The sequence below is a fragment of the Belonocnema kinseyi genome, chromosome 6, assembly GCF_010883055.1.
Source record: "Belonocnema kinseyi isolate 2016_QV_RU_SX_M_011 chromosome 6, B_treatae_v1, whole genome shotgun sequence".
Taxonomy (NCBI): Eukaryota; Metazoa; Arthropoda; class Insecta; order Hymenoptera; family Cynipidae; genus Belonocnema; species Belonocnema kinseyi.
The window spans coordinates 104,209,365-104,221,311 of record NC_046662.1 but is presented as its reverse complement, the minus strand read 5'-3'; the positions used below and the strand labels follow the sequence as shown (position 1 = coordinate 104,221,311).

Sequence of the window (11,947 nt, the reverse complement as noted above, 5' to 3'; positions counted from 1 at the left end):
AAAAAATGACTCATATAAGGCAAGAAGTAATTTTATGGAGCTCAATTTAAAAATAAGTCGTATTGACAATGTGAAAGCATACCGCGTAATTCTTGCACACAAAAAAAACAGGAATTGATAAAAGTGTAAAACTGCGTACAAACACGAATGATAGTTGAGGTTGTTTTGGCAAAGATAAACAATCACGAATTTTTTATCAATATAAGAACCAGGTGAATACATGTGAGAAAAGACAACAGTTACACACGATTTTAGAATAACCTTTAAAATTTACCTGATAGTATAAATCAAAAAGTACTTTCTCTGGCAGATAAGAAAGATGACTTTTGAAAGTTATAAATTTATTTGCGACAGCGATCATACTCAATTCGTATAAACTCTTTGTAGAAAACGCTGGAGATACAGCAACTTTTTCTGCCATTTTCGTAGGGTCTTCGTTTCAGGGGTGCTCACACACTTCCAACCACACTTCGCTCACTTCCCCCAACGTCGATTAATCATTCGCAAAAAACCTCAAAAACGTCGTCCATAAGAAAAAACGACCATATTATCATTTACACCATTTTTTAACGACCCATTGACATTGACGATAAACCACAACTGCAACTGAAACAGACTGAAGTTAGCAGTGATGCCAATGTGGGTGGGTGCCTTCAACTTCTGCGCCGCGGTCGCGCGCTCTTTGGCCACATTTGAGGCGGATTTCGAAATTGCTTAAATACAATTTATTTTATTTTAAAAAATAGTTATTTCAAAAGGTTATTAGTTTAACAGAAAATTTATAACACATATTTTCTATATAACAGTTTGTTTTCATTGCATTTGAAAAACCAGGGCACCTTAGGTTACCAAACTTATATTTTACCAAAAAAATATTAGTAAATACAATTTATATATATAGACAAGGCGCCCACATTGGCATCACCGTTAGAGGATATACACCTCGAGCCAGCCCACGGTGTGCCCACTCCGATCGAAAAGTGGTAAACGGATTATAGTAATTGCTACGCCCCCTAGGTGGCGCTTGTGTGAATTCAGAATTCGAAATGAACTTGAGCAGGCGATAGAAGTTCTATCGTCTGATCACGTCTGCTCAAGTGCACTGTAGCTGTAAGAATTATATTTTCTTTGCGTGATGAACTTGGATTCACAATGGATTATCACCGATAACCCAAACTACAAATGGAACCAAATCAAATCGATCAAATGTAATAAAATGTTAAAGCCTTTTGGAATCGTTCTGATAGAACGAAAAATCAAATGTTAAAGTAAGTTGGTATCTTTCTATGATAGATCGATTGCAACAGACTTAAACATTTTATTGCATTTGATCGATGATAGATTTATTTTGTTCAATTTTTGGTTTGTTTTATTGGTTATTATTATTTATGTATTTATTTTAGAAAGAGAAGTCAACATAACCTACAAATTTAGGTGAGAAGGGTAGGGGGTCGTTGCTGTAGACAATAGTTCTTGCTACGTCCCCTAGCTGACGCTGATCTCACATTTTACCGCAATCTATAAGTACCCCCCCCCCCCTACATTAGTGTGGGCACAACGTGAGCCAGCCTCGCGGTAAAAAAATTGTGGCCGGTTTTATGATTCTGAGTGAGAGAGAAAGGAATACTGGGGGTTAAGCTATCCAAGCTATCTCTCACGCGCAGCAAAGTAATTGGTCATGGAGCGACAAACATTTAATCAGATTTCTGCAAGAGAGAGATCGCTGATCCCGCTAAACTCCTAGTCTGTCCCTCTCACTTTGCCACTAGCTCTGCCAGTGACTGGTTCACTCCAGGGCTGTGTTCGAGAATTGACTGGGATTACTGGAAGTACTGGCGTGACGTCATGAAAACTGCTGTTATGAGAGTCATGAGGGCGACGTAGAGTGCTAAATTTCTCGGACATTTAAAATCCGGTCACGTTCTCGCGATTGTGACCGTCATTTTAAGACAACTTGAGAATTTAGAGAGAATTTTACCTTCACCAATGTTTTCTTAATCTTTAAACCTTATAATACTGTAGATTTATTTCCAAAAACTATGAATGACAATAATGAAAGTTTCATAAAAATAAAACTACGAATAAAGTTATTTCTTATCGAAATTTAATATCAAAATTTCTTTATAGCCGACATATTAAATAAAAAAAAATTAAGTAATGAAAAATATTACATAAGTATTATCAGGCCTTTAAATATATATGTATGAATTATTTGATTATATTTGCATTATACTTGTACAGAATATTAATTAATGGCTTTTAAAGTATTTAGTAATATTTAAATTTATATTTATATTCAATACGCTAATATTACAATTTTAGGTTTTAAAAAATCAGTTTTATTGTTTGTTAAGTAGTTTAATTTATAACATGTTAAAAAAAAAGTATCATTTTCTAATCTGAAGATTTTGAAACTTTTGGGATCTGAAATCATGACATCAGAAGAGGGGTTTAAACAAAGATGGCCGGCGACAACGGGGTCACTTTGCAACTGATACATTGTATTGTTAGTGAATTTTAAGCGTTTTTCGTGCTTAGTATGTCAAAGATGTCGCTCAGCAGTGATGAAATTTGTAAATTTACTTTATCCACTCCTTCGTGCAGAAATTTTGCGAAAGGAGAAAAGGTGTTACACGCTGGAAACATATTATTTTATGTAAAGCAGCCGCATGATCAAACGAGCATAAAGCTCATAGCTTTTTCTTTACAATCGCCCAGTTTGCGGTACCACTTTTAAGTCCCTTTTCCCTGCACTGAAACCTACAAAAAATACATTTTCAGATCATAATCGAGCATGCCCAATAAAAACGACTTTGCTTCATGTATTTTAGAGAACTTGTAATTAGTACCTATCAAATTTTTGAGCTTATAAAATAAAATCATGGACAATCAAGATGACTCAAATGGTATATCTAAAGTATTTATAAATTCATAATATTAGAAAATATATTTTGCTCTAGAATCACTTTAACAAAACCTTTTTTAGGCAAGAGAAATTGATGAAACCTAACATCTAGGTTTTTTCTAGCCTTGTTTGAACATCCGAAAACAGAGAAAAATCTTTTACTTTTCTTCTCTGACCGAATTTCGCACCTAGATCGTCTATTTCTGTATTATCGAACATTTTTATTTTTTGATGATTTAAATCGTAGCATTAAAAAAATATATTTATATTCTACTATGAATATCACCGGAATAGCACATAGCCTTTTAAACACGACCCCGTTATTTCAGTGCCAAATTTAGCCACCAGATGGCGTATCGCTGTATTTGAGATCCCATTTACCAGCATGTTATTTTTTACCTTGAAGCTTTAGAACTCTATCATAAAAAGAAATAATGACCTCATATGTATACCAGTCCCCTACAACGACTGTACGTTAGCGTTGGTTCGATAGTGGGCTAAGTGAAGCGTGCGGCGCAGATGGCGCTGGGAGTCTTTCCAGCCTGTTTTTACATGGCTGAAATAGGCAAAATTAGTTCGAAATTAATATAATTTATATTATTCGTAATGACAATCGGTTTTATGCATAGCATAATTAAAACTCCATATCTTGTTAAATATGAGAGTAATAGTAAGTGAAAAAAATCGTTAAAATATTCTTTTCTAGCTGCGGGAACTTGTGATAGGTTTCAATCGTAACTTGGAGAAACTAAATTTAAAGTGTTTTTCAACTCGAGAAACAAAATGAAACTCATAATTATACCAAATTTTATTCTTGAATTCCAAATACGTATATCAAATCTATATAAAGTAGTTTTGTGAAAAATAAGTTTGAAAAAAGCATGGTGAAACAACAAATTTATTTTTTAAAAAATAATAAGAATTAACAATGTCAGATGTTGGTATAAATTAATAATTCATAAGCAACAGTAGCCCTAATACAATAACAGATGATTCATTGGAATAAACGAATTAATCAATTAATTGAAAGATTGATTATCTTAAAAAACTTAAATTTAAATAAATAAATTAAGAAGGTATAGTTTTTATTTGTTTTTTTAAATCTTTTTATGAAAGAATTTAAAAAATAAAGATATCGCTTCAGTTTAAGATAACATATTCTATATTTCTCATAAAAATATATACAGTTGTTATTCCATTTTTTATAATTACATGAAAGAATTTAAGAAAATAAAATAATAGTTTCAATTTAATATAAGATATTCAATATTGTTTATTATAATACAGTGCTTGATTATTTTTTCATATTTCTACGGAAGACTTTTATAAAATACAGCGTTTATATAATTATTTTTATTTCTACGCCAGATATTTTTTAATGAAGATATCGTTTGAGTTTAAGATGAGATGTTCCATATTTATTATTCAGAGTAGCCGCTGGCCCGGGAAATCTGAAAAATAGAGAAATGAAAGTGAATTTATTTTTTGACCGGGCATTTTACAAATTTTTAGAGAAAAAAAGTTCTCTCCATGTTTGATTTCAACAGCTTTTTAAATTAAATTTAATTAAATAATGTTTCAAATAGCTTTAAGTATTAAAAGGAAACAATAATTTATTTAAAACAAAAAAAAACGATTCGAACTCCGTTCAAAATTTAAGAATTTCCAGATTTTAACGTAAAAAATTAAACGTTTTCAATTCGAAAGTCTTAGTCATTTAAAAAATGTAAGCTTCTCATTTAAAATTTATAAATCATTTTCAATATAAAAATAACTTTAAAATAATGCATTTTTTATAAAATATTGTTTCAGTCTAAAATAAAAAGGCTTTAAAAGAATAAAAACATGTTCTTAAGATTCTTACAAAAATTTTAAATAATTTTTCATTTTAGAAATTTTTTTAAAGAGAATATTCAAAAAGATTTAATAAGGTGTTTCTATTTAAAATTAAAATAATTTAACTTATAATTTAAGTTTTTTTTAATTTAATTTTTCAATTTTTAACGTTTCTAGCTTAAAATTGTTTAAAATAATATAATATAAAATGTTTCAGAACCGAGCATAAGCCGGGAATTTTTTTCTTCGATTAAAACGGCCACCCTGTTATCAAAATACTTATTCTTTATTTAATTTTTAATATTTCTACAAAATAATTTTAAAATATATTTTCAGTTTAAGATAAAATCTTTTATAATTTTTATTCAAATATATAGTTTTTATTATTTTTTTTACAATCCTACGAAAGAATATTTAAAAAGCCAAATATTGTTTCAGATAAATATGAAACGTTTCATATTTTTCATTAAAATATGCACACTGTACTTACGCGAATTATATATTTTTGCGTAATTTTTTTGTTTGAAATAAAGATATTTATATGTAAAGATATTATTTTATATCTCACAAATAATTCGAACAAAAATATTAAAACATTAATTGCCAATTATTATATAAACAACAATAATATTAAGACTATTAAATTAAACGACAATCAATTATTGATACCTCCAGAACAGTGACTCCATCCTCTGAAATCGTGTATCGCTACCACAAAATATGTTGTATATAAAAAAAATGTCTCGCGCATGCCGCATTCGGATTTTACAACAAAATTTTCTCTTAAGATGGCTTTTTGTCAGGATTTAACACTTTCTTTAGATTCTAGCACATAAAAGAAATTAAATTTTTGGGAGCAGCTGCCATAATCTGATATTTACATTCAGGAGTAATGCATCGCATTCCATCCATTGTTGTTATTTTAGTGCAAGCTTTTAAAGTAGGAAAACTTTAAAAATGTTCACGCTTTAATTTGCCATACATAAAACCGAATACAATTGCGAAAAATATTAATCAAATTAATTTTTGACTAATCTTTCCTATTGATGCTTGCCATATAATAACGGCTGGATGTAATGAGCGGATATAATTCGCATTCTCGCTGCTAGGAACAGCACAGTCAGTGACGCAAATTCGCGGTTTCAGTTTGAATAAAAAGAAACTCAAATTTGAAAAACGAGTCTTGAATTTAGAATTTAAGTATTATTTCGAAGAAAAGATTGGCAAGCAACAGTCGGGCAAATCGACGTGGAAATGTTTGAAATGATAATCGTTTCTTGTAAACGAATAAATGTATACACTAGATTAAGCGCAATTTCTTGAAAGGAATGTTAATGTAACTCAGCTATGATTATTTAGACATAGGATATAGCAGACCCTTAATTGTGGAAACGGACTTGCTGTTGATTTATTCTTAGAAATTATAGAAAATCTTATTTTTCATACTTTTATTAATTATTCACTTATTAAATCTAAAATATTTGAACTTTCGCGCGGTAAAAGACTGTCCGCTTGTTGCATGGAAAGACTCTCAGCGCTATCTGGCCTCCACGCTTCACTTGATTGTACTAGTGAACTAACGTCGATGCAGGGGGCTGCTGTATACTAATTGTCCGAAGAACAATTATTTTTTAGAGAGAGAAAATGTAGTCTTAACACGTAGAACAGTCTTATGTTTATAAGAAATATTTAAAATTCTAAAGCTTAATCTTACATTTTTAAGAATATTATCACGGTTTAAGTTTCATAACTCGAGTTTCTTATAATGAGGAAACAATAGTTTAATAGCACCCGAACGATTACTTATAGGTTAGGATACCATGTTGTCGTACTTAGGGTTCCTTTTCACCAACCCTACCCGACTCCGTATTTCAGCCACGAATTACTACAAGGAGACCGCACGCCTACGGCGAGAATAGTGGGAAAAAGCCCACAATCGCGAAAGACTGTCCTCCAATTTTTGTCTTCCCAGATGATAGCGCTACGCGCGGAAACCTTAGGAACCACAAGATCATGTGATGCAAATTTTGAACCGGTATAAACACAACCTATTAATGTCGTTGTGCAATTGCAAACTGTTTGTGCTTAATGGAAAAAAATGTTTGTGCAAAGTGTAAGTGCTAAAAACCTACATAATAAGTGATACAATAATCTTGCGTTCTTTTTTTAAGGGCTGTGACTCGGATAGTAAGGCACAGAAATAGAGAGATATTAGACTCTAAATCCTTAATATCTATACTTACTATCAGTTATTTTTATATTCCTCCTCTTGCTTTAATGAGATTATTCATATAATTATATAAAATACACAAATATTATAAATGCGTACGTGACAACAAATGACAGTTCACATAATCAAACTTAACCTATAAACACACTCGATACTGAAGGGGCGCTCTAATCTGGGAAGGCATGAAACTCTGAGGAGAGGCGATCACGAGCTGGCGCCAGGCGAAATACATGACGTGCGGTCTCCTTGTAGTACTTCGTTACAAAAATTCGAATTGGTTGATTTGAGAAAAAATAAGTATCAAAATTGAGTGGGCAAAGAAAAAGGAAAATATGGTGAAGTGCATTGCTCCAAGCTGTCAATCCGGCTACCATTCGAGTCGTAATGACGGCGGAAAAATTCATTTTTTCAAAGTGCTTCAAAATTTAATTGACATATATCAGAAAAAAAATTAATAGGGAAGATTTTTTTAGTAACAGCTGACCAGTTTGTTTGCGAGAAACATTTTCTTCTCGATGATATTGTCTGGAAAATGGAAGTGAAGGATCCTACTAGAAATGTTATGGCATCACCCTACCACTAGAAATCTCTCAGTATTCTCTAATGAAATAGCATGGCCCATTTGAGACTATAAACAGAGTTGATTTGAAACGATTTAGTCTCTAAGATAGTCAGAGAGATTTGGGTCCTTTTAGTGGTCCTTTTGAGAGTGGTGCGACGGTAATATAATGTTCCTTTTGTATTCGTCACGTACCGGGCGGGCAGTATGTGTAAACTATAACGAATATATATATATTTATAATACTTTATTCGAATAAAATTTTAAAAAATGAATCAAGAGATACAATGCTCAATTTTGATTTCTTTAGTAATTGCAATTTCCGAATTTTAACCTAAAAATAGCTGTCTTTCTCCGGCTGTGGCTGTTCCTCATCTGGTGATTATATCTGTTCTTCACTTAAATTCCTTTTCGTTCGGGAGGATTTTTTCTTTAAGAAATAAGGAAGTTATTAAAAATAAAGATAAATACAATTTCTAGATCTGGACTTCTGATCTTTTTTTGCCATGGAAATCATTATAGACCTATAATGATTTTCCTATAATTTTTTCGCGATTACAGGAATAATGATTGGAATAATTATAGAAAAATATGTAGGAAAATAATTATCGAAATTAATAATATTAAAGTAATGATTGCAAAAAGTAGAAGGAAGCGTAAATGAAACATTTATTTTGAACTACTTACACAGTAGTACATAAAAATTGACATATTTAAGGCCATGTGACGAGAGGGTCACGTGACCAAACCTGGTCTTCGATTTTTCTTTCCCAACTTACGTCTAAACGAAATAAGGTATCGCTCTGAAAGTTTGGGAAATGAAAAAAGAGGTAATGTGAAAACAGTTTTTTTTTAAATTTCTATTTTGGAGAAATACCGATCGTGCTGTCGTCAAACCCTGCAAACAATTTGCAATGTTGTTAATGGGCTAGTCATGAGGATTATATTTATCAAAGTGGGACAAAACAACAAAAATCGCTCACGAACATTATGCACCAATAATGCAAAAACTAATGTTTGCACTTGAAATGCAAATAAACATATTTGGTCTGACATACATTTCAATCTGGTATCAGCTGTGTCAAAGCAGCACTAGCGCTGCGAGTAGACAACTTCGAACTTCTAGGGTCTGTGGGCAAAACAGATTGCATGATTACCATAAGAGAAAGTTAAAAGTCAAACTTCTGCCGTAAAACCTACATGTGTCCGTCGATAATCATTATTTGCATAAATAAACTTTTCTTCCTCCAACTCTTTGCAAGGCCACAGGCGATCCTTTAATATTTATTAACATTTCCGGGGAAAAAATTCCGCGTTATTTAAACTTTAATTTTTCAACATTGGTGAAAAACATTGATCTTAGGGCTGACTTGATCAGCTGGAACACTCATCACATGACCTTAAAGAAGCTTTGTTTAAGAATGAAGGTGAAATGAAACTTAAAATCTATGGGTATCTTCAATAAGAATATTTCAATATTATTAATTTATATAATTATTTGGCTATAATTTTTCCTATAATTAAACGAATAATTATTCTTATTTGTAGTCATAAAGTCTTGCAAAAATATAGTAATTTCATTATAGGAAAATAATTATAGGCCTATAATGATTTTTCTATACTTGATGCAAAATCCTGTTAAACAAAACAAGAATCCAACGACCAAATTTGGACCACAACGAATAAACGAAAACCAAAAATCCTATTGTAATTTAAAAAAAAAAACAAAACAAAAAAATAAAAAATAAAATCAAAGCAGCGCTAACGCAGCGAGTAGCCAACTTTGAACTTCTGCGGGCCTGTGGGTAAAACATATTGCATGATTACCGACAGAGAAAGCTAGAAGTCAAACTTCTGCTGTAAAGTCTGAATGCGTCCGTCGATAATCATTATTTTCTTAAATAAACTTTTTTCTCCCCCTAACTCTTTGCAGGGCCACAAACGATCCTTCAATATTTATTAATATTTCCCGAAAAGAATTTCCGCGTTATTTAAACTTTTATTTTTCAGTATAGGTAAAAAAATATTGATCTTAAGGCTGACTTGAGCAATTGTTATACTCGTCACATGGGCTTAAAGAAATATAAATTATTTAAAGAATTATTTATTGTTTATCTTCAACATTTCTGAAAATTGAGCCAGATATATCAACTTTCTTTTCAGTTTAAAATGCTATGCCACGTTTTGTTGAATAATTACATAATTTTGATATATTTCTCTTAGTGTTTAATAAATTTCTATTTGTTTAAACAATCTTTATTTGCTCAAGCAGTTCTTTTTTACTAACTAAAAAAATGAAATAAAATAGAACACATACAATTATGTTTCGGACTGTATAGTGTATAGAAAGATTACGTTAACCACTTTTCAATTGTTTAAACAAATATAATAATAAATAAATAGAAATTTGTTACACATTAGAAGAAATGTCTCAAAATTATATAATTATTTTACAAAAAGTAACACAGAATAGCAATTTGAAAAAAGTGGATAAGTCTGACTCAATTTTGAGAAATTCTGAAAATAAACAATAAATAATTATTTAAATAATTACATTATATTTATAAAAAAATTAAATTTTCCAAACAATGACAAAATATTGCATTTCAATCAGAACATACGATTATTTTTGACATTTTTTAGAAATAAATCATTGTTTAAGTAATTTAAATTTATTTAAGCAATTGAATAATGTTTAAAAGTAATGGTGAATATTTAAATTGTCCATTAGCAATTATTTGTATGGAAAAGACGACAGCAATTGCTAAAAAGTACCAATAATACGTGAAAATGCAGTTTTTGGATTATTGGGCGGCTGCGTGGAGGCTGGGGGGTAAAAGTTATCAGTATGGTTTCATTTCTTATACACTCCTCTATAATCTCTAAAAATTTCGGTACATTTCGATGAAACCCTGGAACAGGAGTTCAATTTTTCGAAAGTTCAAAATGACTCCATGTTAATCAAACAGGATTTTGAAGTGCCCAGTGGCACGTATTTATATTCGAATTTTTAAAAAAGGAAAAATATCAAATTTTCTTTCTCGGGAAATTGAAACTTGAGGGGAGGGGGTGTCTTGCCATCTTGAGTGAAAAAAATTGTGCAATGCTTTTTTTGACCACTGTAATATATATTTATATAATTATGTCATTTAGAAACCCAAAGATGTATATTTTTTACATTTTATATATTTATTTATTCTCCTTTTTCAACAAATTGTGAATAAGACTAATTTAGAAACAAAATTCAATGTATTTAAAACAATTGAGAAATAATTATTTCGCAGTTTATTTCACTCTAGCCATTCTTGTATACATATAACTAACACTCTAGTTATGTTTGTACTTACAAAAATAATGAATTTTGGAATTGAATCATCTTTAAACTTGCTAAATGTTTACATTTTTATGTATTTTATACATTCCCCATTGGATTTCATGTTGAAGTAGTGCCAGGTGCGAGAAGCGTCGCCATACGGCTAAATTTCGCACATAGAAACTCTTAGCAATAAGGACCGGCCATCTTTTTTAGAGTCGGATAGAGCTGCTTTTTACATCGACAGTTAGTACTGGACAGCTGGTTACGGCTGTCGGAAGTGGTCCAGGGAATAGAAAGAGATAACCAATGGAGAAAGTAGACATGTCTTTTCTAAGGATCGTGATTGGTGATTGGTCAGGTGATCTCTTTCTAATGAAAGCAGATGGAAAATGAGTAGAATCTATCACCATCCTTAAACATGACAGGTTCACTTTCTCGATTTTTTCTCTCTTTCAATTCCCTGGTTCACTTCCGACAGCCGTATCAGAGATGAGGTGGGAGATTGCCGAGATAATGGCATAAGAGAATGTGAAAAACATGCGTTGATAACTGCGCCCTCTTGGCGGATTAGTTACTTTGAAGCCGCAAGTTGCGCGTCGGTAAATGACGAAAGTTAGCAATTTCTGAAATGATTTACCAATTAAGTTTCTGCCAGAGATTGGTTTCTGCCATGGACATAGGAAACAAGGGACTAGGCATGCCATTGTGGGGTGATGCAATGAGGGGGAGGTACGCCACCTTTTGATGTCCAGCGACAAACATGGCAGCGCCCACATGTTTATATTTTCATGAACAGTTCGTCGGCAAAAATGCTCATGCGCATAATCAAATGGCACATCGTAAGATGGCGGCTCTCCCCACTCATGGAATTCTCCCCCTCCCGTGGATTCAACCCTGCTCCACCAAGTTAGGATGGCATGCCTAGTCCAATGATCCCAGATCTGAAACGAGATGCGGTCCAATGCTATGACAGGCTATGTCCGTGTGAATTAGTAGGACACGCTGTAAACGACTGAGTTGCGCGCGCAACCCATTTCTCCTCTTCTGAATTTGAAAACTCGAAGATGCACGATTGCCGGTCGGAGCACTTCGTCGATTCTA

At 31.9% G+C, this 11,947-nt stretch overlaps 1 protein-coding gene across 2 annotated transcripts in view; it reads right to left on the bottom strand.

Annotated features, from left to right (window-relative positions):
* Positions 1 to 635, bottom strand: part of LOC117175663 (amyloid protein-binding protein 2) — a 58,480-nt gene extending 57,845 nt beyond the window's left edge. For both annotated transcript variants that reach the window (XR_004467471.1, XM_033365389.1), the window contains exon 1: positions 275 to 635. Coding sequence is in view for 1 of the 2 variants with exons in the window: in XM_033365389.1 (XP_033221280.1) it covers positions 275 to 421 (147 nt within the window). In the remaining variant the exon portion in view is untranslated. The remainder of the gene's footprint in view (positions 1 to 274) is intronic.
* Positions 636 to 11,947: the final 11,312 nt, after the last annotated feature.